We start from the raw sequence: 26,561 nt of genomic DNA on the forward strand, positions 1-26,561 counted from the left end.
GCGACATAAAAATGGGTGACGTGCCTTATGGATGACGCGACATAAAAATGGTTGACGTGACATAAAAATGGCTGACGTGCCTTATGGTTGACGCGAGATAAAAATGGTTGACGCGCCCTAAAAATTATTGACGCGCCTTAAAAATGGTTGACGCGACATAAAAATAGTTGAAATGAAATTTTTTGGTTAAAATTTCGTGAAAAATACCATGACTATAATTTAAGGCTACCTTGGGTTATGTTTCAAAATTTTGATCGTAGTATTTATACTACAAATTTTTATTCAAATGTTAATTTATCAAAAAAAATACATAGCGAATTTGCTTTTAAATTGCTTTTTGGGCAAAGTATCATTGAGTGTCAAAATGGGCTAGTTTGACTGTAGATAACCATTTAGGGCGATTTATTTAGGAAGGTGGAAATAAGCCTATAAATGACAAGATATGCCAAGTGAACAAAATTTTACACGGTTTTGGAACCAAATAAATCAGCGCCACCTCTTAGATACTGATGAACGACCCGTTTGAAGTCCAGACGTCACTGAGGTTGCATTGGTGCTAAATAAACATTTTAGGACCAATGAGTCGGTGCCATTTTGCTCGTTCAATGGCCCTGTCCTTGCAAAGTAATATAAAGTCAATGTAATTAAAAATCTTTTTTTTTAAATGTTTATTAGTCACCCAGAGTCAAATTGTATTCCAGTTGTTAAAAAGCTCCCAGAAGTTTCTGTCCCGTTATTTTGCTCTATGCGGCAACGCAATGGCGGAAAATGACAAAATATAAATTTAATTACGTCTTATATCGCTTGTATGCTACTATTTTCCATTTTTCACTATCACTGCTCTAGGGCTACTAACTTGACAGCTACAGTGTTGCCAGTACAAAATGACTTATCACGCGCCATTTTAACTATGAGTCAACTGTCATGTCAAAAGTACGGTTCGCCCTTAAAAATCAAATCAAATCTAATCATAAATTTTATTGCCTTTAAGTCGCTGAGTGCTGACATAAATTATATAAGGATCACAGAAAAATATTAGTAATACAGATAAACAACAATTAATAACAATTAAAATTAAGTAGACCTAGGACTAGGACTTGGCCTGACTAGGCCTCATTTATTGTTAAATAAATTTAATTAAAATCAGGAATAAAATCGTACTTTTGACATGACAGTTGACACAAAGTTAAAATGGCGCCTTAGAAGTCATTTTGATCGCAAATATGAAGCATGATTGGTCGATATCACAGAATATAGTCTGTCAAAAATGACTCCTTGCGCGCCATTTTAACTTTTTGTGTCAAATTTCATGTTAAAAGTACGATTTTAGTCCTTATTTGAAGGGTGAACCGTACTTTTGATATGACAATTGACCTCTAAGAGTAAGTTTAATAAATTGTTAAAGTTACTTTTACAATTGATTTTTTACACCTTTAATGTGGCTAATTCCGTTGTACACATCTCTAAACTAAACTAAAATGTCACGTCTAAGAGATTGTGCACAAGAGAATCGGCCCCATGACCTGTTATCTCCCAAAGCCACCATGATCCAAACTTCATAGTCGCTGATCGTACCTCCCAGTGTTCGGGACAGTACGCAGATAAACTTTCAGCTTTAATAAAATAACGAAGGCTTTACACGCGCTGGCTCTTAGTCCACATTGTTTGTTTGGCAGTTGTAGTGAAAAATGGGAATGTACAATAATGCATTTTTTAAAATTACTTTTAATATTCTAACTATAATAGGCAGGTATATATAAGTCCCGCAAATTGCTAATGCGGGTGGCCGCCATTTTGGTGACGTCAGCACTAGACTGAAGTATGATTGTATTTTTACTTAAATATACGTCAAAATGACGTCATTTCGATGATAATGAGACGCGCGCACACACACACACGCACACACACACACACAAATACACACATACATATATCTATCCATACACTTACTAACTCACACACGTTTCCTTGATATCGCTGATGAAAATATTGTTAAGGAAGAGCGGTGTCTTCTGACACAGGAGTAGTTCGCCTACTCCTAAAAGAAGGCTCCAACCTCCTACAGCTACTGTAAACTCAAGTTATTTGAAATAAATTATTTGAATTATTTGAATGGTACCAGCGCAATAGTAATTTGCGGGACTTGTAGTATGTAAGTTTTATTGTTTGCCTGTCCGTATAAAATCGCCGATTGTTGGAGCGATATGTAAATATTTTTTTGAGGCCGAAATAAATAGAATATGTTCGATTTTGATGTCTTTTATTTTAAAAACTTGCCCCCTTTTCTATCCATACTAGTATTATAAATACAAGTGTGTCTGTCTATCTGCTAGCTTTTCACGGCGCAACAGTTTAACCGATTTTGATGATATGTGGTACGAAGTTTTATTGTTTGCCTGTCCGTATAAAATCGCCGATTGTTGGAGCGATATGTAAATATTTTTTGAGGCCGAAATAAATAGAATATGTTCGATTTTGATGTCTTTTATTTTAAAAACTTGCCCCCTTTTCTATCCATACTAGTATTATAAATGCAAGTGTGTCTGTCTGTCTGCTAGCTTTTCACGTCGCAACAGTTTAACCGATTTTGATGATATGTGGTACGAAGTTATACCTTACATCCCAGGGGGGAGTTACATTAAACTCTTTGAATTTCTTAATGTCTTGCAGATATTTTGGTAATGACCTTCTTATAGCCATGTTTTCATATGACGAGGCACTTTTGATTTCTCTTTTGATTTGTAAAGGGGAGAAAAGGAGGGGGGACTTCTGTATGTAGTCACCAGATCTTAGTCGATGATTGCGTTTGGGTAAAACTTGTACTGCGTGAACGAGGGTTACTGGAATTATAAATTAAATTACTTATAGGACGCGCCAATTTAATAGTAATCTTCTCTATATATAAAAATAAATCGCTAAATGTGTTGCTGATCGCAAATATCGAGAACAGCTGAATCGATTTCGCCGAGTCTTTTTTTATTATATTCCTTGAAGTACGAGGATGGTTCTTACGGAGAGAAAAATTTAAAAAATTGCCTGAAAAAGAATCGACTGTTAGGCGGAACGAAGTTCGCCGGGGCAGCTATTTAGTAATCTATAGTTATCCATACTTATATTATAAATGCGAAAGTGTGTCTGTCTGTCTGTCTGCTAGCCTTTCACGGCCGATCCGTTCAACCGATTTTGACGAAATTTCGTACAGCGATAGCTTGCATCCCGGGGAAGGACAGGATTTTCAAAAACCTAAATCCACGCGGACGAAGTCGCGGGCATCAGCTAGTTTTAAATATATATAAGAAAAAGCTGACTGACATGATCTATCAACGCACAGCTCAAACTACTGGACGGATCGGGCTGAAATCTGGCATGCAGATAGCTATTATGACGTAGACATCCGCTATGAAAGGATTTATGAAAATTCAACCCTTAAGGGAGTAAAATATTGGTTTTAAATTTGTGTAGTCCACGCGGACTAAGTCGCGAGCATAAGGCTCCTTTCTTGCGCAACGGATCAGCCTGGCTGTCCAGGAAGCCAGCATTCTTGGTCCCATTCCATGCGGGCATGATTTTTATAGTAATTAGATAAGGCTAGCTTAATTATTTAAGGTAATACGAGCTTATCCCCGCGACTTCGTCCACATGGCAATTATAATTTTAAATAATGTGGTAGATACTTACTTAATAGAAAATAATAATAAAGTAACACTTCCCAATTACTGCAGTGCCATCTCATTTTAGCTACTTAGTCAATAAAATCTAGGAAGTAGAAAAAATTACGTACAAATGTAGAAAACTAGAAACATGGCCAAAAGTAACAAAACAGTCTGATACTCTTATCTTGTAGCTTATCAATTATTAATTTTACAATCATCGCGCGTAAAAATCAATTTCAAGTGAGAGTCAGGGTCACAGTTTCATCATCATCAACCGATAGACGTCTATTGTTGGATATTTTTAGGTATATTTAATTATTAAACAACTTAAAATTACTATCATTAATAAACTAATGCAATAGCTAGCTGCTAGGTTAACTTAAATACAGTACGCGACCGAAAGTGATGAACATCGGCCTTTAGAATGACATTTCATCTTTGTAGAGCGTTGTCTCTGTCACTCATACCCATATGAGGCTTTGTCGGTTTCAACGACCGAGACAGTGCCCTACAAATCTGCTGTCTCCTAAAGATCGATGTTCATCATTTTTGGCCGATTACTGTACTTTTTACTATATAAGGTACCTGGGTCGAATATGGCCACCTTAAGGTTTCGTGTCTACTTTTTTCATGTTTTTGAAGACTAGAGTACCTATTAAACTATATTAATACTGAAAAAAGTATGAAAAACATTTAACAGTTACAGATTTTCTTTACTTTTTGTAAAAAATAGGAAAATGGCCGTATTTCCGACGGCGTAGGTTAAAATGCCCATAGATATGGCCATGTTTATTGTATGAATAATTACCGTTTTTGAAGTAACTGCAGAAAGCTTAGTTAAATAAAAGAAGATATCAGTTTCGATAGTATATTTCTTATTACAGGGCCAGTATTGTGGCATGACCTTAGATGAATGATTACCTATCTCTATGGGCATTACCTAAAATAAAAAGTTCAGGTGTCCATAATTTTATACAGTAAATATGGCCAATGGCCATATTTTCAGTCACGCCTTCTTTCTTTTTATTCAAACGGATCATAAACATAAAAGTATTTTGAGAAATACACACAGAAATTACAAAATACAATTGCCAAACAGCATGAAAACAAATAGAAACTAATGAAATCGAAAACTAACCTAAAATGCAGGACAAAACTTACGTGAGATTTTAATAACGGTGACATGGTTTCCTACTTGGACGACTCCTGAGGAGCTGGTGTCTGTGCGAGAGGGGTGGTGCGGTGTTCGGATCAAGTCGCGAATCTCGACCATGTAAGGCCACGTTTAGTTTTAAAAAATGTTGCGTTTTAGAAATAATAGTATGTGGCCATATTTACCGCCTGGCCATATTCGACCCAGGTACCTTACAACTAGCTTAAATTATAACCTACTTTATATAAAACTTAACAAAAACGTTGTGACCCTTATGAACTCGCCCAGTGAGCAGCTGAACAGGTCGATGTATTCAGCGACCGAGTTGAGCGTGCAAGTCGCGCGCGTGAGCGGCGCCCGCTGCAGCAGGCAAGTGCGAGCGCGCGGTTGCGCCTGCGTCTGCGTGACCCGCTGTCGCTCGGCATGCAAAAGCGTATCTCCTGCAGAATAGCAGGATTATTGTGTGCTCAATTTATGTATCGCGAGCGAAAAAGTCGGTTACGGTGAATGATATCTTGGAGCATATTTCAGACAAAGGGGAACAATGCATCAGTGTCGAGCAACTTAAACAAAATAAAGAAACGTCTTTTAATTCATTTAAGGTTACTGTACCTGCCAGCAGACTGGGATCCTTCTTAGATGGAAAGTTTTGGCCTTCTGGTTTGGTGTTTAGAAGATATAAAGAGCGATTCACGAATACCGCCACTAAACACACCAGAGTATGATAGTACACCAAACAAATATTGATTTTTTACCTTAGAATCTAAATTTTAATTTTATTTTATATTTGAACTCTGTAATAATATGGGTACAATTTGCCTGAAATAAATAACATTATCATTATCATTATGCACCTTCCCTCTTAGTCTTAGCACCTTAAATTTGTATGGGATACTTCTCTTCTTGATTCCAGTTTGCTGTATCCCACCATGCCCATGACAAACATGAGACATAGGTCTCTTGTAGGGACTTCCATTAGGTGGATGGACGACGGACGCTGCGATTTCCGGTGCGAGGTCACCATACAAGCACCTTGGGAATTGAGATCCCATAATAAAAAGAACTACTGAACTTATTAACAAGAAAATAAAATAAATGTGGAATTATTAGAGGTAGGTAGTTGTTTAATGTTTACTATAAAATAAATTTTATAACGTATCTTATATTTTTACTATTACGAACACGATCCATCACAATAGTAGGTAATTTTAAAGACAATAATTTACAATTTGATATGTCATTAATTAATTAATAATTTAATATCGCATACAAATACAATATAAAAACGCGACGCGGCATGTTGTTGGGCGTTAGGCTTCTGTCTTATCCTGTGGCGTATGGCCCGGCCAGTAATAATAAAGCTGGATTTTCGCCGCACGACTATCATCAAACCTACAGCTTTTGCAATTTTTACATCCTGCCTGAAGTGATTTTCCGCTAGATTTGTGCGCCTGGCCTGAAGTCACAGAATATAATAACAGTACTAACGTCCTGAGCCCTGAACCCACCAATAAACGACCTAATGACAGTTACCGCACGATGGATGGCACCTCTTCCCGCGAACACCGCACTTGCAGCCACCGCTCGTGTCCCCTCTCCCCCCCGGCCCCCACCGGCGGCCCTTCGTCGCCCAGCATATCTCCGTCTTACAACCTAAACATTTAATCCAGTCACAACCCTCTTTCTTAGTAATTATAGCACTACACTCGGGGCACTCTAAAGCCTCGCCTCGAGAAATAAGCGATTTCAGTAAAGCGGCCGTTGATTCTACAGCAGCAGCATCGCGCAGTTTCGCTCGATATCGCTCACAGGACTCCCCCTCGTGGACAGCCCGGCAAAGTACACAATTTATGTGTCCGCAGACCGGACAAGGGAAACCCCGAACTTCTGGTTCACAAAACGCCCAGCCCTTACAATCTCGCGTGCGACAGTGAAACGTGTTCCGATTTCCATTTTCTGCTGCGGCTAAGCCCCGCGCCAGCCAACGCTCGTACTCCTCAGTAGAGAGAATTGCTCGAATTTCGCGTTCCTGTAACGCTCCAGGGCACTGGATGGCGGGGCACGCGACCACCGGCTCCTCGCAGTGCCGGATCACATCCGCGAGACATGCTCTGCAGAATGTGTGGATGCATTCGCGCAGCACGGCACCGGCGCCCACAGCGCATTGCTCCATACAGACGCCACATTCAAATTCTTCAGTATTCGGAACGAGAGCCTGTTGTTCCAATTTCTTCAATTCTGTATAGAGGTCACCTGATAGGATACTATTTAATTCACTGGGTTTCGTTTTAATTTGAGCTTGTGTGACGTTGTTGGTCTGTGATGCGATGTGTGTATTTCCTCCTAAACGCAAATTAAATGGGGCATTAAGGTCAGGTCCAGCTAGAGTGACAAGTGGTGTGCTATCGTTGTATCGTATAGGTGTTGATGAAACGAATATTACATCTGGTTCTGATGACGAAGATGATGGATCATCACTAGCATCCATCATCTGATCGTTGGTCATCCTATCACAGTTAATTTTATCATTAGCATCATATTCTGATAGATCTACTACACTAGCATCCATCACCTGATCGTCATTAGCATCGGATTCTGATAGATCATCACTAGTATCCATCGCGAGATCGATGATCATCCTATCAGAGTTAATATCATCATCATTATCAGACTCTGATGATGATGTTGGGTGATACGAATCATCACTTATAACTATTACTTCGTCGGAGCTGGTATTATCGTCGGAGTCGTACATGCTTGTGTCGGATGTAGCGTTTTCTGATACTGTCGCGTAGTCGTAGAACTGTTATGGTCTTCGGGTCTAAAAGCAATGCAGAATGAAAAATGGTACCTATTAGCAAAAGGCAAGCGGAGTTCCGCAAGCAAAATAAACACGGAATTTGCAAACAATATGTGATGAAGACTTCTCACATATTTTGTACGGACTATAGGTAGGTACTAAGTATAGTCCGTACAAAATGACTCCTCACGCGCCATTTTAATTAACTCTATGGGTGAATTGTCATGTCAAATGTACGGTCCAGGGTTCTCTTCTTCTTCTTTTTCTCTTTAATTCTTAGATGTACTTAATAAGAAATATTACTTTCTATATCGATCATTCATCCAAGATATCGATGGTGTCTACGTATAAAATAAGGACTAGAATCGCACTTTTGACATGAAATTTGACACAAAGTTAAAATGGCGCGTGAGTTACGTTAAGGCTTCTTTTACGCATTATGAACCTCATTATGAACGCATCTATTCTTTACGTAGATAGAGAAATACTCTCTGATTCTTTATGACATATATAAGGAATCTGTCAACTCTGTAAGGTAGGTAGTCCTTTTCATGAAAGAAGTCCCGCGGTGATTTTTGGAACTAAATTTGACAATACAATTTGAGAGCTTATATAAGCAAACACAATTTAAGAGCTTATAGGTATTGTTTCATCGAAGTATGCAGGAAATAGTATTCTTTGATTTAGTATTATTTGCTAAATGTAAAATAGGTAAATTTTTTACGATATTAAGTCACGCGAGTACAGCGCTGCGTCTGGGGGACTTCTTTCATAAAAAGGACTATACCGTTCTTGCTACGCAGTAGGGCGATTGCCTAAATCATTATTACAATCTCAATTGTTGTGATTGGCTGAATTTGTGCGATTCTTGTTGCAACAATGCATTGTGAGCGAGCGTCAACCAATCAGAGGTGATTGGGATCGTGACAGTGTAGCTGTCATTCTGGCGGACTATTTGATAGAGAGTTTACTCTTTTTCCGGTAACCGGTTCCGGTTTTAAAAGTGTAAACATTGTGTATTGAAGCTCTAGTTATTAAAATAAGGAAAAGTGGTAAAAAGTACCTGGAAATTCTTAATTTTCGTTGAAACAAGCAGTGCAAGTGTCAATCCATCGAATAACAATTAAATCCACCAATTTTAACAACAGTCATTTCGTAAAACAACGACAAACAAAATTTTTCGAAGTAGAAATTAGAAAATTACTAACCGATAGTCTTTGACATTCATTTAGAATGGCATTGACACATTAGCAAGCCGACAACATGAGAGTATGAATATTGCCACAGACAATAAGTAAAATTCTATTACGTTCCGTTGTAAGCATTAATATCGTAGATTGAGTAAAAAAGCTAGATTAAAGTACTGTGTAACCGCGTATGAGATAGCGATAGCGCGACGTAACGATGAATAACACGACAATTACCATTGTTTAGTAGTCAATATTTGTATTAACCGATCAACAATATTTGTATTAAACGTTTTTTATGTGAAAACAAGTAAATAACTAATGAGAAATACAATGACGCCACGAATTCTCAAAGTTTGTTTTGCAACTAGTTGTATTCCTTCCTTGTAAAAAATCGGTTACACGATAAGGGACAAAAAATAGGTTAGCTGCGTCTCTGTTTATCACATTAGAAACTTTATCTGTGCTCTCTTTTTAGTGTGAATGAGAAAGAAAACGTTCTTTCGACTAGATTTTTTACTCAGTCTACGATTAATAAATCTTGTATCACAACATAATGGATCCCAACCTAGAAAAAATATTTCTTCAATTAAAGCTCGAAATGGAGAATCAAACGAATGAAATTACAACAAAATTAACGTGGGAGGTCCCGAGTTCGATTCCTGGCAGGGGTTTGGAATTTTATAATTTCATAAATTTCTGGTCTGGTCTGGTGAGAGGCTTCGGCCGTGGCTAGTTACCACCCTACCGGCAAAGCCGTGCCATCAAGCGATTTAGCGTTCCGGTACGATGCCGTGTAGAAACCAAAGGGGTTTAATAAAACTAAACGGGTAAAAACCCCTTCCAGGTTAGCCCGCTACCATCTTAGACTGCATCACATCATAACTTACCACCAGGTGAGATTGCAGTCACAGGCTAACGAGAAAACTGTTGAAACGATAACAACTAGCTGATACCCGCAACTAATTTAGGAATTCCTTACAGCATCAGGGTTGAGGAGTTGGGTCCTCCAGTTCAATGAAATCAAAATCAGAAGTATTACAATCAAAATTTGGGTTAGGTATATACACCAGTGATCCACAAGTGAACTTCACTCGTCTTCGTGAATTGCAAGAACTGTATAGTGCATTCAATATTAACTGGCGTGTTTCCACTTGAGATAGTCATTAGCAATAACAATAAGCCGTGGCGGGTGAATTCAAAAGTATCAACACTGGTTGGTTTGCAACAAAATATATAAGGTTGAACCAGCTCCTTTAAAAATGAATGGGCCCTATGAGTGTTTGGTTTATTACCCCTATTGTTTACGTGCCATGTCGAATGTTATTGCTATTGACGGTCTCAAGTGGAAACACGCCAGTTAATATTGAATGCACTATACTAAAATAATAAAGAGAAAATAAAACAAATATATTCTTACATAGGTATTTATTACAAAAGAAATTTCACAACTTTTTTGCATTTTTACTATCACAATCCAACACAATAGCAATATTTAAAAAAAAAACAATTTGATATGTCATGAATCTATTACCTACAGACTGGGTTGGAAAAAAAGTCCTGTGTGTTTAAATTTTAAGTATTATAATCATTAAGTTTATGATAAAATATTGGTACTAATTCTATAAGCACAACTAAATTTTAGAGCATTCGCATCCTCTTCTTACCAATATAATATGAAAAGGACAGACATAGTTTGACAGTTTTAAGTTTAATTCAGAGCCGTCAAACCTCGTGACTTTAGCTGCCAGTCGCGAGCGTATCGTTTAAATTTGTAGCGTGCACTAAAATTTAGAGTCTTTAAATGTAAAATTCATGTTCCGTCCTTTTTTAGCAATATTAAATGGATGCAGCTACTCTAAATTTAGTTTAGCGAAAAATAACAGAATCAGCGCCATTGTAGTTTAACAACCAATCGCATTTAATTTTATACATATACCTAAACCTCTTTAATATCAATAACAATCAACCACAATATTATTTTGTCTATCAATATGATGCAAGTCAAATTGATTTTATTTACATATCTCTATTCTATATTCTATCTGTGAAAATAAGTTAGTATAGCGCTCTCTCTGTCACATAATCCCATACAAATGACAGAGGCAAAAATCTCTGGGCGTTGACCATTTTGATACACCAACCAATCATGAACAAAACTAAGTTTTTTAATTGAATTTCGAATTTTTTGAAAACAATTTTACGAAAAAATGATACGAAAAAATTGTCAGTGAGATGTCAATGAGAAAAATTTGCTCGTTTCAAAATTTTTATTTATTAAATATTTGGCTCGGTTATTCTGGAATAATATTGGCATCAAATTGGCACTTATTCGCGGAATACCCCGTGGTATTATTTTCACGCCTGATATGCGATACTAACAGCACTTTTTGTTTCAGGGGCCTCAACGGGCAGCGCCTGCTCTGCAGGCCTCCTGGTTGCCGCTGTCGGGGCTCCGCGCGCTTATAGACGCTATTGTGTAGTGTTTTAGTGTTTTTATTTTTACGTGTTTCGAAGTATGAACCCCAGTGCTTCTCAAGGTGAATACCTAGAATGCCCCCACTGTAGCGATGGCAGGCAGTTTAAGGGTCGCAAAGGCCTTAATATTCACATCGCACGTTGTCACGGACCGCCTACACGGCCTCTTACTTGCCCAAATTTGATGTGCGATCAAACCCAATCAGGAAGCGATAACCAGGTACCATTTGAAATTTTATTATCCAAATACAGTCAAAATATTCCATTAATAAAACGCATTCCGCGAGGAGCTAGGATATCGTTAGCTAGATCCTTATCACATACAATCCAAAATGTGCTATCAAATTCACTTTTAGATTGGCAAAACCTCTTTTTTTTTGCATATAGACATTTCTATGTTAATAAGTCAGAAATCGGGTCGCTATGTACAAAATTAAAAAAAAATAGTTTGGCTGATCGCGTTTTTCCAATCCCTGACTGCTCATTTCGAACACAAAATTACAATTTGAAGAAAATTGTGGAAAACAAGGTTATGGATGGGGATCTTAAAACGCCGCCCGCATTTTGTTTTCTAGTGATACACTGGCTCCATTCAATGATATAACGCTGGAAGCCTTACGTGACAAGCATCCCTTACCAAATACCGATTCTGTGCTGCCAGATCCACCTTCTAACACTTCTTATTTACAGATAAAGGATGAAGAAACTTACGCTGCGATAATGTCGTTTTCTAGTGGCTCTGCTGGTGGCATGGACGGCATAACGCCACAACATCTTAAGGATCTTGTGGGAGTTACTGCTGGGGACGCCGGCAAGGCGCTACTGAGCGACATTACCAGACTATGTAATTTCATGTTATCTGGCGAGGTAAATTCATCCTTTCTACCATTCCTTTATGGCGCGAGGCTTTGTGCTTTCAATAAGAAAGATGGTGGCATCCGTCCCATCGCTGTTGGCTGTACTTTTCGCCGTTTGGCGTCAAAATTAGCGTGTAGTCACATAGTCTCTACCCTAAAGGATAAATTCCAACCTATTCAAGTTGGATTCGGCAGTAAAGGAGGTTGTGAAGCAGCAGTTCATTCGGCTCGTACTTTCTTAACGAATGGCGAGGTTGAGGTACTGCTGAAAGTAGATGTAAAGAATGCTTTTAATTCTTTGGACAGGGCAACTTTGCTGACAGAAGTCTCAACGCAACTTCCTGAAATTTACCCATATGTTTGGCAATGTTACAGCTCTGCTTCTAAATTATTCTTTGGAGATAGCGATATTAAGTCTTCTGTAGGCGTTCAGCAGGGGGATCCTTTAGGTCCGGCCCTGTTCAGCTTAGGGATCCATAACCATATCTCAAATTTAACATCTAAATTTAACATATGGTATCTTGATGATGGAACCATTGGGGGCAACGTGGATGACGTTCTAAAAGATCTTAATCATATTAAGCAACAGTTTGGGAAAATTGGTTTAGAACTTAATTTTTCGAAATGCGAATTGTTTTTTACAGAAAAACTGTCGCAAGAAAGAATTCTATTGGCCTCTGAATTATTCAATGAAATTTCACCTAATATTAAAATACTTGATAAACGTTCACTTTGCCTTCTCGGTGCTCCTCTTTATAATGAATCCATACAACCACTCTTGGATCAAAAAGTCAGAACATTTTCGGCTAATACCGACAAATTGGGCACTCTAAATTCTCACATTGCATTTTCGATCCTAAAATATTGCCTTTTTGTACCTAAATTAATTTACATTCTCCGCGCGAGCCCAATTTGGAAATTTCATGGACTACTCGATAACATGGATGCCACCCTTAAAAGTACACTAGAACAAATTCTAAATTTAACTTTTGATGAGCACTCCTGGAACCAAGCAACTTTACCGGTCAAGTACGGTGGCATCGGCGTGAGGAAAATTTCCAGTGTAGCTCTTCCGGCTTTTCTGTCCTCTGTGCATAGTATAAAAGAGCTTAGCTCTCAAATTCTCAAATCCAATTCATCATTGACCTATGCCACAGAGGCCCTAGAGAGTTGGAAGGTCAGATGTCCCAATGTCGACATCCCGAAGGAACGTACTACACAAAAACTTTGGGATTTGCCATTGGTTCAACTGACACATACGAATTTGGTTCAAAATCTTACAAGTGACAGAGATCGTGCCAGGCTTCTAGCATTATCCGAAAAGGAATCTGGGTATTGGCTGCATGCCTTGCCATCAAAAAATCTCGGCACACTTTTAGATAACGAAAGTTTTCGTGTGGCTCTAGGTCTCAGATTGGGAACACCACTGTGCCATCAGCACAGATGTCCGTGTGGAAAAGAGGTTGATAAATTTGGAATCCACGGACTCTCTTGCCAAAGGAGCTCCGGTAGGCTGTTTAGGCATGGCTCTCTTAACGATACAATTAAAAGAGCTCTTGCCACCATAAATATTCCTGCGCTCATTGAGCCGGCAGGGATTAGTCGGGATGATGGCAAGAGACCTGATGGATTGACGCTGGTTCCCTGGGAACGGGGACGGGCGCTAATGTGGGACGCAACTTGCGTTGACACATTGGCCCCGTGTCATATCAGGAAGACAGCATCAAGACCGGGAGCCGCAGCAGAAACAGCTGAAAACGGCAAGCGGCGCAAGTATGCCTCTCTTATAGAGAGTTACATTTTTGTGCCGTTTGCCGTGGAGACCCTGGGGCCATGGAGTCTTAGTGCTAAAAATTTTTTACGAGACATTTCACCGCGATTAATAGCCTCAACTGGTGACAGAAGGGCTGGCTCATTTTTTGCGCAGCGGATCAGCCTAGCTGTCCAGCGCGGAAATGCAGCCAGTATTCTTGGCACCATTCCACGCGGTCATGATTTATATAGTAATTAGATAAGGCTAGCTTTAAGTTTTATTGTATTAAAAAAAAAAAAACCATGAAAAAAAAAAAAAAAAAAAAACAATTTTTGAAAAAAAATTTCGAATGTTTTTTGAAAACATGTTTGCGATTGGTTGGTGTCTCAAAATGGTTAGCGCCCACTGAGATTTATGTATACAGCGCTATATAATAGGCTGTAAAAAATGATTCCTCACGCGCTATGGGTCAACTGTCATGTCAAAACCACGGTTCACCTTTAAAATTAGGACTAAAATCATACTTTTGACATGAAATTTGACACAAAAAGTTGAAATGGATAAATATTACGCGTTTTACTAACTTTTCTCCACAGAAGGGTATAGGGTTATTAATTATTTATTTCATCATTAAGGCCCAGTAACAAGACAGGTTCATTAAGGTACTTTGTTTTTTTTTAATTGCAAAAATCAAACAATTCCCAAAAACAGTTAGTAAATTCAAATGAAAATACAATAAACAAATAAAAAATCTATTTGTTTTTCATTTAAAAAACAACGGCCACACAATTTATTTAAGCTATTACTTTCAAATTAAAAAAACTTTTTTTTAACTTGATAGTTTAAGTTTTTTTTTTTAATTTGAACCCCTCCTTCTTTATCGGGGTTGCCTATGATTAGACAACCCCTAGATTTTTTACCCGACTACGTTAAACTCAAAAGGAAGGGTTATGATTTTAACAGTTCATGTAGTTTTGTATTTATGTGTGTTCCACAGTAGCGCCTAAACTGCCCATTTGGATGAATGAGGTGTCAATCGATTTATTTTGTTATTATAGTCCGGGTGACATAGGCTGCATTTTTTATAATTTTTATAGTGTTTTACCTACACTTTATCAAAAATTATTTAGACAGGCTGCATTTTAAATGAATAAAATTAATATGGCGGGTGTTGCACCCAAAAAAGTGGGGTGACGCAAAAAATTTTTGTGTACAGTGGTACCACTTTTATAAATCATCGCATCGGCAAATCGTATGCGTAGAAAAGCGCAACCTAACGCCGAAAACGAATGTACACCAATGAAATACAGACCTTATTGCTTGACGTTAAGATTTTAAACACAAGAACAACAGAGACTAGTGCTGTCTCGCTCATAATTCGCGCGTGCAAAACATGGCGCGTAGGCGACAACCAATAGAGGACGGACACGCGCTATGATTGGCTGAGATATTTTCGCGCCATTCAAAAATAAGATTTCTGCGCAGGTACATAACTTATAATAATGGTAGTACTGCACTCTATTGTGCGTTCTACTTTAACATCTGATTAAAACCATTTGTTCCCTAATTATTGCTACCAGTTTTTTTTTTTAATTTTATATACAAAAAAAACAGTGCGGTGACAGAGGCTGTCAGTTAGAAACACAGAGTAAAGTAAAAAGATAGACTTTGAAAACAAACAGGTTCATAAAATTGAAATAATTTATAGGTATACTTCATCATCACCCATAGTCGGCTCACTACAGAGCACGGGTCTCCTCTCAGAGAAGGGTTTTTGGTCATAGTCTACAACACTGCCCATATGCGGTTTGGGAGAAAGGTGATAATATAATGATGGTATATCTATATTTTTACTTTATTTGCTCTGTGGTGCTGTCACATAGTTCGGCTAAGACCTAAAGATTTTTAATTTAAGACTAGATTTTTTAAAATCTTAATAACTGATACACCTTCAGAGTTCACCAAGCTCGTCTAACTGGTGCGACTCAGGACCCGCCGAGTCTGCGATTACCTCTGAAGAGTCAACGCGAGGAGATTTCTGAAACAATACAACAAGGGGTTATTCAAGGGGCGGACCAACAAGTTCCTGAAAGGCCGCCAGGGTAGGATGCACGACTGGTAGAAGTGGTGTGTGGATAAATATTACGCGTTTTACTAACTTTCCTCCGCAGAAGGGTATAGGGTTATTAATTATTAATTTCATCATTAAGGCCCAGTAACAAGACAGGTTATTTAAGGTAGTTTATTTTTTTATTAATTGCAAATATCAAACAAAAAACATATCCCAAAAACAGTTAGTAAATAAAAAATCTATTTGTTTTTCATTTCAAAAACAACGGCCACACAATTTATTTAAGCTACTACTTTCAAATTTTAAAAAAATAATCCTTTTTTAACTTGATAGTTTAAACTTTTTTTTTTTAAATTTGAACCCCTCCTTCTTTATCGGGGTTGCCTATGATTAGACAACCCCGATTTTTTACCCGACTACGTTAAACTCAAAAGGAAGGGTTATGATTTTAACAGTTCATGTAGTTTTGTATTTATGTGTGTTCCACAGTAGCGCCTAAACTACTGAGCCCATTTTGATGAATAAGGTGTCAATCGATTTATTTTGTTATTATAGTCCGGGTGACATAGGCTGCATTTTTTATAATTTTTTTATTTTATTATAAAGGCACACAAAACAGGTACCAAATAAAAATGAAAAACAATAGATTAAGATCTAAGCGGTAACCCTTAATATGTGTACACAACAATGCTTCAATAAATATATGCACTAACTAACTGATATGATACAATTTATAAAAACACAGAAAAAAGAAATACAAGAAAATTAACTATGAAATTTTAGTGTTTTACCTACACTTTATTAAAAATTATTTAGACAGGCTGCATTTTAAATGTAGAGTAGAGTAGAGATACTCACCTTGTATTAGGAAGTCAATCGACAGCCTTGCGGCAGTTCGGGCACGTCTGCTGCTCCTGGAGCCAGGGCAGGATGCACGACTGGTGGAAGTGGTGTGTGCAGGGCAGGGACATCACCTCCTGGTTCTTCAGGATCACTTCGAAGCAAATCGAGCATTCCTCGAGGCTCCACGAGCGTTCACGGCTGGAAGAAAAAATAACATGATTTTAAGATCACAATGGAGAAATCAGTACCCTTATTATAAATGCGAAAGTGTGTTTGTTTGTTTGTCCTTCAATCACGTCGCAACTGAGCAACGGATTGACGTGATTTTTTGCATGGGTATAGTCAAAGACCTGGAGAGTGACATAGGCTACTTTTTATCAACGAGTTCCCACGGGATTTTTAAAAACCTAAATCCACGCGTACGAAGTCGCGGGCATCAGCTAGTAATTTAATATGTAAAGGTAAAAAATTATAATGCACATGCAAAACTGATCTCAGAGGGCGCCACAAGGAGTCCGGCCAATGTCAATGTCAACATTGTTTTGTTGTTTGCCAGCTTTGCTTGTTACGCTGGCTGACTGCCCCATCAGCGCAACGTGAGCTACCTGCCGAAGAAGCACACATTGGCGCCTTCGTGTACGATCATCGACGCGAACGGACGTACACTACATTATCTTTAATTATAATATATACCATTTTTGTAATTCAGTTATAAACTAATTAAACCATATACCAACCAAAAAGGTGTTCTGACTTATACCAGCTCTGGGCAGCCGCCCTAATGTAACTTGCTAAGGATTGTTGATATACAAATATAAGATAAATATAAGTTTCGTAAATTATTTAAAGATGTATGCTACCTGGAAGCTCGTACAATTAAAATCATGGTGTTTGAAAGAGCCGATTCCACAGATGATATACTACCTCTATGGCCCCGGCCGGTTCGCTTAAGCGCCCTCTGCCGGGATTAATATTGGTATCACACACCAGCGATTTTTCCCTCGGCAAAGTTTTTCCAAATCAAGTCCTTTGTCACAATATTGTGGATACAAAAATTGGCCGTGTGCGCAAAACCTTATTAATACAGGGTGTAACCAGAACGCTAGTAAAAACTTAGACAGGTGATAAAACTGATGATTACTGATATGATACCACAAAAAATACGCAAAAAAGAAAATAAAAAATCCTGAATTTTTTAAAACTTCACAATGTACTGCAAATAAAACATCTAATTGACGTTAAAGGTCAACGAACGTTTCATAAATAGGTCATTCGGAGTCAATGCTGCGTCATGCCGCCTCGTAGGTGGGGCATTGACCCGAGTTTTCCACGCTATACATTGTGGGTTTGAAAAATACTAATTCAGTAAAACTACAAGATATGACAAATGATGGCATTGGATTGTGTTAAAAATAATGCAAAGTTTTTGCTACCGTTCTGGTTACCCCCTGTATTTATGCAGCATCATACTAGAACACTAGACACCACCCGTTTGTTTTACTACCACGGTACGGTTACCCCCTCCTACTAAGAGGGATTGATTTATTAATAAAATCACACAATCAATGGTTAATATTTTGTTAAAATACAGTTAATATAAATTAAATAAATTACATTAATCTGATCTAAAAAAAACCCAACAATACCGAAACCTGACAAAAATAACAATATTTTTATGATATTATACAGGATGTAACCAGAACGCTGGCAAAAACGAAAACAGGTGATAGTACTGATGATTACTGATATGATACCACAAAAAAAACGCGAAAAAAGTAAAAAAAACCTATCATTTTGTAAAAGTTTACGATATATTGCAAATAAAACTTCTGACTGACGCTATAGTTCGACAAACGTTGCGACTCGGAATCAATGCCGCGTCGTAGGCGGAGCATTGACCCGAGTTTTGCACGCTATACACTGCGGTTTTGAAAAATACTAAATCACTAAAACCACAAAATGAGGCAAATGGATATTGGTATTGGATTGTGTTTAGTTAGTATAATTAATAATAACGCTATGTTTTTGCTAGCGTTCTGGTTACACCCTGTATAGCGGTTAAGTAATTTGGTTGAAAAATCGACTCTTTTATTCTTTATTAATTCAACGTACATATACTTATATAAATACAAAATGGGTATAATATGATCGTACTACAACAAACAAATAAGTACAGTACGATTCGAACGTAAATGCGCCTCTGAAGTTTGCGCACGAGTCGTTGCGCAGAACATACATTTTGGGTGTCCGAGGTCGGGGAGGTAGCGGGGAGGGTAACAGCGCACGTCTCGCTCCTACATTCCCGCCAGTTCCTTGATGCGTCTCTCTCTCGCTATACGTGTCTTGTTTGTACAGTCGAGTTGAGAAGTTACTTTGTTTAACAGCTGTACTCAGAGTCGCTTAATCGTTACTTAAAACGATAGCGTTAGTTAAAACGAGAGAGATCTATATCTGTCACATAAATCAGTCTCGTTTTAACTCAATCTTAAGTAACGATTAGCGACTCTGAGTACGGCTGTAAGCTTGCTTAAGTTGAGGTGGAACCTACCGCCGCGGCCCGTTAAGTGATTTAGTTTTCGAGTGTACCATGCGCAAGATCGCAAAGCTAACTTCACACAGACGCATTTAAGTTTGAATCGTAGTATACAATAAAGCACGCCCAGCCCAAACACCGAAGAAGTCTTACAAAGCTAGTGATCTGCGGGAGCTCCGTTCATTCTCCCTGCAGAATAAAAATATTATTGAAGAAAATTACATTACAATATGGAATATGCATGTAAATTTTTTATAATTTTAAATCACTTTTTACATTGTTATAACCATCGATATAAATGACAAGATATGCCCAAGCGAACAAATTTTTTTATGGTTTTGGAACCAAATAAATCAGCGCCACCTCTTAGATACTAATGAACGACCCGTTTGAAATCCAGACGTCACTGAGGTTGCATTGGTGCTAAATAAACATTTTAGGACCAATGAGTCGGTGCCATTTTGCTTGTTCAATGGCCATGTCCTTACAAAGTAATATATAAGTCTAGGGTACATAACATAGTAAAAAATATAAATATTGTTAGAATGCTCAATTTTTTTTTTAAATATTTAAAGCATTTCATACACGCGGGCTTTGAATGATGTCACGATTCACTTTTTTTTAAATTTATTTTACGGCCCTGGATGTCAGTCCTTTAAAGCCTTCACGATCACGTCAGTTACCTGTCACGTGACAGTATTACTATAGGATACGGTAGGCCGAAAAATTTGAAAACGTGAATCGTGACGTAAAAAAAATATTAAAATGTGTTCATGCGCAAATATTTAGTATTTGCAATTTTTAAGGTAAGATAACTATACCAAGTGGGGTATCATATGAAAGTGGTTGACCTGTACATTCTAAAACAGATTTTTATCAAAAAAGGAATGTCGAAAAAATACGACTGTAGTATGGAACCCTTGGTGCGCGAGTCTGACTCGCACTTGGCCGGTTTTTTTAGCTAACTTGACCGGGCCAATTTACTGTATAAGTCCCGCAAATTGCTTCAGATTGGATGAGTTGTTTTGTTCGCATTATATGTACTACAAAGCTGCGATGGCCTAGTGGTTAGGACGTCCGCCTTCTAACCGGAGGTCGGGGGCTCGATCCCGGGCACGCACCTCTAACTTTTCAGAGTTATGTGCGTTTTAATTAATTAAATATCACTTGCTTTAACGGTGAAGGAAAACATCGTGAGGAAAAAACCTCCATGCCTGAGAGATCTCCATAATGTTCTCAAAGGTGTGTGAAGTCTACCAATCCGCACATTGCCAGCGTGGTAGACTATGGCCAAAGCCCTTCTCACTCTGAGAGGAGACCCGCGGGGTGATTACGTAAAACTTTGCTGTAGGGACAGCAACGCGACAGCAGTAGCAATGCGACAGTTCATTTGCTGTCTCTCTTCTTATTTTGCTTTGTGTCTATTGCTGTCTCTCTCTAGCCGGACGTTTGACAGCAATGATCGCGAGATTTACGCCTGTCGCGAGATACGTAATCACCCCGCCGTGCTCTGTAGTGAGCCAGTGATGGGTTGATCATGATGATGATATGTACTACTTACCGCCTCGCGTGTGTGGCTGAAAGAATTCTATTTACAAGGAAGTGTAATGGAGTAGACGATGGGGATACAACATGAGGCACTTCTAACGATGATTCTATCTGCCAACCCTCAAGATCGTCGTTGCCAGAATTGTTAATTTCACTATTAGCAGGTGCTGATGATGAAGATGAATGATACGAATCCTCCCTAGTGTCCATCGGTTCAACCGTGCTAAACCTATCAGAGTTAAATTCATTACTAGCATCAGATTTTGAGAATTACAAAAAAAAAAAATAACAAGTAATGGTACGTACTGATTTTGAGCACAACCAAATTTTAGAGTATTCACATCCTCTTCTTACTAATGTAATATGAAAAGGACAGACGCAGTTTGACAGTTTTAAATTTAATTTTTAGATGGGAGCCTACTGTTTAAATTTGTAGCGTGCACTAAAATTTAGAGTCTTTAAATGTAAAGTTCATGTTCTGTCCCTTTTTAGCATTGTTAAAAAGAAAAGGATGCAAATACTCTAAATTTAGTTTAGAGAAAGACAACGGCATCGGTGCCATTATTTGTTGTATGATGGTGTGGAACCCTTCGTATGCAAGTCCGACTCGCACTTGACCATTTTTTTCTTTTTAGGGTTCCGTACCGTAAAATGAAAAAGGCACCCTTATAGGATCACTTCGTTTTTTCTCTGTTGTCTGTCAAGAAAACCATATAGGGCACTTCCCGTTCACCTAGAATCATGAAATTTGGTAGGTGGGTAGGTCTTATAGCACAAGTAAATGAATAAATCCGAAATCCGTGAGGTTGTAGGTAACTATCACAAAAAAAAGTTACATGTGTTCGTGAAAAAATAATTAGTATTTTTAATTTTCAAAGTAACACCAAGTGGAGTATCATATGAAAGGACTTTAATTGTACATTCGAAAACAGATTTTTATTTATTTCTATGCGTAATAGTTTTAGATTTATCGTACAAAATGTCGAAAAAATACGATTATAGTACGGAACCCTCGCTGCGCGAGTCTGACTCGCACTTGGCCGGTTTTTTGCTTACCTGGGTGAAACGAGTCTATCAATAAATCTGCGTAATGGACTAGACGATGGGGGATCATAATCAGGCACTTCTAACGATGATTCTATCTCCAAATTCGTCAAGTCAAGTCCGTCGATCGACCAATCAGAATTGTTCATTTCATTATTAGCATCATACTCTGATGATGAAGATGATAATGGATCATCATCTTCATGATTGATGTCTAAATCGTCGGACACCGGATCAGAGTTAATTTCATCATTAGCATTAGACTCTGATGATGAAGATGATGGATCGTCATCTTCATGATGGATGCCTAAATCGTTTGTCACCGGATCAGAGTTAATTACATCATCAATTTCAGTATTGTTAGCATCAGAATCTGGTGATGAAAATTGTGGTGGATCAGAGTTAATTTCATCATTAGCATCGGATTCTGATGATGACGATGGATCGTCGCGTGTATCCGGCGCCCAATCTGATTCTGATGCTGATCGTGACGTTTGGTGGTAAGAATCATCAGTTATAAGTGTTCCTTCCTGGTCAGAGCTGTAAGAATCGGACATGCTCATGTCGGATGTTGCAGTTATGTAGTCGCTAGATCTGTTAAGGTCTTCGTATCTAAAAGCATTGCAGAATGTAAATGGTATTAACAAAAGGCAAGGGACAAATCTAGGTTCAAGCGGAATTCCGCAAGCGGAAAAATGCGCGGAATCTGTAACAATGGGCTAAGGTAAATTTACCGCCCCAATGACCCAAAAGTCCAAAAGTTGAACAAGAGACTTTGCCCATGCAAACGTCAATGTCTATTAACAAAATGGATAAACTATAACGGTTACCGTAACGTAACTTGAACCACGTTTGCCAACTCACAAAAAACCGTATGCCCACTGTTGGCCTTAAATATTTACTGCCCAATCAACACAAAAATATTACTCCCACACATTTATCTAGAAAACTCAAGAAGTTGGGCAACTAAATTTGCCCACGTTAACGTCAAAAATTTATTAATAAAATGGACCAACTATTATGGTAACCGTGACGTAACTTGAACTACATTTGGCCACTCACACAAAACCGTTTGCCCACTGTTGGCCTTAGGTATTTACCGCCCAATCGACACAAAAATATTACTCCCACACATTTATCTATAAAACACCAAGAGTTGGGCAAGTAAATTTGCCCAGGCAATCGTCAAAAATTTATTCATAAATGGACAAACTATAACGGTGACCGTAACTTGAACTACATTTGGCCACTCACACAAAACCGTTTGCCCACTGTTGGCCTTAGGTATTTACCAGACAATCAACGCGAAAATGCTAATTCCACATATTTAACTATAAAACTTCAAAAGTTGGGCAAGTAAATTTGCGCATGCAAACGTCTATTAATAAAACTACGGTACGGTAACCGTAATGTATCTTGAACCACCTGTCATACAGCTCAACTACTGCAAAACTTCTTTGCCAATGTTACAGAACGAATCATATAGATTTTTCACGAAAAGTTATGTCCGCACGCCGAATTTCCGCGTTAGATTTGTCCCTAGCCTTAATAAGCGTGCAACAAAAAAGGCAAAAATATAATATTAGGACTTGAACCACAGAATTCAGATAAAGATATAGAAGTGGTAAAGGAGCGTGAGGTTGTTGTCGAATAGTGAAACATCAGTGCATGTTACTTTAAAAACAGGTGTATACACAGGTTTAATTTATGTCGATTTGCGTGCTGGAGATATTTGTAGGATGCATAGTTAAATATTTCTATTGTATAAAAATCTAAAACTCGGCCACGTAGCAGGTACCACTTCTATCATCCTATTAGAGTTCTATGGAGCCAGACAGTATTTTTTACTTTTTATAGCTTATTCAATTTAAACACTGCATCTGTCTCGTGTTAACTAAATCTTAAGTCTGAGCAAAGTCAAAGTGCGCTCTATAGATCTCAGCCTTACAGTATTTGCATCTTTTTCTTAGCAATGTAATAAGAAAAGGACCGACAAACTTAATTTAATTTAAAACTATCAAACCATGTCAGAGAAAAAGATGCATATGCTCTAAGCAACTTTGCTGATGATACAAATATTAGCTATATAAGTCCCACAAATAGCTAATGCGCGTGGCCGCCATTTTAGTGACGTCAGCACTAGATTGAAGTTTCGAGCTGATGGTATATTTTTATTTCAGCGAACATCAAAATGACATCATTTCGATGGTAATGAGACATGGTTCCAGCGCAATAGCAATTTGGGGGACTTAAACAAGAAAATATATAAAGAATTTTTGATAAAAACATTACATACAGCAAGTTATTATCATAAAGCCTTGAAGCAAATGTATGTGGATACGGATATGAGGCAAAAGCAATTAAAAACCAGTTAACTATACTTGATTGTAAGAAACATGTCCGAATCTGGTTTAATACTGGGATTATTTTACTGAGTGAAATACATTTCTTTTCTCTTTTCAACCAAAAATTAATCTTCTTCTACATATATAAAAGGAAAAGGTGACTGACTGATCTATCAACACACAGCTCAAACTACTGGACGGATTGGGCTGAAATTTGGCATGCAGATAGCTATTATGACGTAGGCATCCGCTAAGAAAGGATTTTTGAAAATTCAACCCCTAAAGTGGTGAAATAGGGGTTTGAAATTTTTGTAGTCCACGCTGACGAAGTCGCGAGTATAAGCTAGTTCAATTATAAAGTACGTAAATAAATACTTACCACGCTGATCAAAACAGTTTTATACCAAAAATATTTAGACCAAAAATCGTGGATGGTCAACTAAAATGTGGTGCTAATGCTAATGTAAAGAATTTAAGTAGGTACCCGTAAACTGCATCGAAAAATTGACATAATATTAGGATGTCACAATAATATTGTCGTCGTTGTAGGTAGTAACAAACACAATATGCATTGTTCAAGTTTGAACTTTGGACGTAACAAATATTGCTAGGTACTTACAATGTCTGGGGAGATTCAACGTTCCATTGGGCGGAGGTAGCACCCTCGGTGTCCGGGGTTTCCCGACTTTCCTCCTTGCTAAACATGTAGTACAAGGCCGCCCCGATTCCGACGCCAATCGCCGCGGCCGCCAAACCTAAGCCACGGCTTGAGCATCCAGTCTTTGGCTTGTCCTCTTCACGTAAACTCATTATTTCCAAACTGTTTCTATAGTATCACAAAATTGCGTTTCAATTTTAATTCGCTAGCTTCAGGGTCTTAACAGATAGAACTAATGTTGTTTAATATAAAAAGTCTCCATAATTTTAGTTTGTGCAATTAGAACTAGATGGCGTTTTATCAAAAAATAAATTACGGTGCGACAAGGCTCTCTTGGCGCGTGGCGAAATCGGAACTAACGGTGCCGTCAAGTGTCCCCTTTGTTCTTGTTTGAATATTCTAAGCCTTTGTTCTCCAATAGCGCCCCCCTGTCAATGTCAATCAAGTGGCAAGAGAGCCTTGTCGCACTGTAGTCTGGTATCTCTACGACTTCCCATAAAGCAAATTAAGAAGAAGAAGAAGATCTCTACGACTCAAAAAGTTTTATTTACTACTAGGTGCTACTAGCCACAGGACACTATTACTCCTATGCTACTAGCTGAAGCCCGCGACTTCATCCGCGTGGAATTAGGTTTTTAAAAACACTGAGGGAATTCTTTGATTTTCCGGGATAAAAAGTAGCCTATTTCACTCTCTAGGTCTATATCTATACATATACCCATAGACTATATGTATAGTCTATAGTATACCCATGCAAAAAATCACGTCAATCCGTTGCACGTTGCGACTTGATTGGAGGACAAACCAACAAACAAACACACTTTCGCATTTATAATAAGGGTACTATAGCAACCTTGTATAGTAACCTTGACATCCATGTTTGTGCCACATTTTTGTTTACGCAGTGTTACTGCATCCGTGATCCATCCATTCAAGTGTACTGCTGGGATATTCACTTATAAATTCATGCTAAATTCAACATAACCTAATACCTATAGAGAATGCAGTACAAAAATTATGTGTAAAGAAAAAAAGAAAAATTTAGTTTTAAATAATAAATTACGGGTTTTGTTTTATTACCTCAACTTTTAGTACTGAAAGTACTTCTTTCAATGTATAAAATAATAAATAATGCGGCCGAACTAAGAATAAGACTGAATTTCTGCCATATTGCGACGTGTACCTAAGCGGGATTATAATTTTTGATTCGTATTTTCTTTGAAGTCACTACCTATAAAAATAATATATGAATCAAACCTGCACATGTGTTATACCTGTTATACGTATAGTTGACCTTAAAAAACTAGTATCCAAGGCCGGAAAAAATTAAAAATAAATTACATACAATAGTTACTGCAATTAGAAACAGATGGCGCCACTACGAAAGATTAGCTGACGACTCTATACCAGTATATATAATGTACTCTGTGGCTAGCTTCACCTAGCTTCCTTCGATTCGATTGTGTTTTTATTTTTCTTGTTATTTTTTATTTTTTTTGACAGCTGAATATGACGGTTCAGTGTATGTAGGTTACACAATCCACAGAGCACTTATATTTTGTACATTATCTGTTACACACTCACTTCATTACTCTGTAATACGTAGAACTAGTACACACTAGCAACTTTAATGAGGTC

The 26,561-nt window shown here is 37.9% G+C and overlaps 4 protein-coding genes and 1 long non-coding RNA gene across 11 annotated transcripts in view; 2 read left to right on the forward strand and 3 right to left on the reverse strand.

The window, feature by feature from the left end:
• Pdcd4 (Programmed cell death 4) overlaps window positions 1–5,927 on the forward strand; it is a 26,776-nt gene extending 20,849 nt beyond the window's left edge. The window contains exon 11 of the transcript XR_011238211.1: window positions 5,720–5,927. The gene's annotated coding sequence lies outside the window, so the exon portion shown is untranslated. The remainder of the gene's footprint in view (window positions 1–5,719) is intronic.
• Window positions 1–26,561, reverse strand: part of fbl (pantothenate kinase 3 fbl) — an 83,862-nt gene that overhangs the window by 13,149 nt on the left and 44,152 nt on the right. The window lies entirely within an intron of this gene.
• LOC138404175 (ranBP-type and C3HC4-type zinc finger-containing protein 1-like) lies at window positions 5,907–8,813 on the reverse strand. Its single transcript, XM_069507551.1, has 2 exons — window positions 8,670–8,813; window positions 5,907–7,627 (listed from the first exon to the last, which is right to left on the reverse strand). Exon 2 carries the CDS (start codon window positions 7,559–7,561, stop codon window positions 6,326–6,328), a length of 1,236 nt encoding a protein of 411 aa, XP_069363652.1. The 5' UTR covers window positions 7,562–7,627; window positions 8,670–8,813; the 3' UTR covers window positions 5,907–6,325.
• On the forward strand, window positions 11,028–14,064 carry LOC138404200 (uncharacterized). The gene is made up of 3 exons (XR_011238219.1): window positions 11,028–11,491; window positions 11,962–12,138; window positions 13,535–14,064. It is a non-coding gene; the product is annotated as an uncharacterized lncRNA (long non-coding RNA).
• On the reverse strand, window positions 14,205–26,438 carry LOC117994377 (clumping factor A-like). 4 transcript variants are annotated; one of them, XM_069507553.1, is made up of 7 exons: window positions 26,354–26,438; window positions 24,885–25,127; window positions 21,933–22,532; window positions 20,890–21,105; window positions 19,482–19,517; window positions 16,811–16,993; window positions 14,205–15,919 (listed from the first exon to the last, which is right to left on the reverse strand). In XM_069507553.1, exons 2-6 carry the CDS (start codon window positions 25,073–25,075, stop codon window positions 16,825–16,827), a joined length of 1,212 nt encoding a protein of 403 aa, XP_069363654.1. In that variant the 5' UTR covers window positions 25,076–25,127; window positions 26,354–26,438; the 3' UTR covers window positions 14,205–15,919; window positions 16,811–16,824. The 4 variants fall into 4 exon arrangements, with proteins under 4 accessions (XP_069363654.1, XP_069363653.1, XP_069363656.1 ...); XM_069507552.1 differs by lacking the exon at window positions 26,354–26,438 and having other exon boundaries at window positions 24,885–25,175; XM_069507555.1 differs by lacking the exons at window positions 24,885–25,127; window positions 26,354–26,438 and adding an exon at window positions 24,645–24,874.

Source organism: Maniola hyperantus, chromosome 26, assembly GCF_902806685.2.
Source record: "Maniola hyperantus chromosome 26, iAphHyp1.2, whole genome shotgun sequence".
In the NCBI taxonomy this organism is placed as follows: Eukaryota; Metazoa; Arthropoda; class Insecta; order Lepidoptera; family Nymphalidae; genus Maniola; species Maniola hyperantus.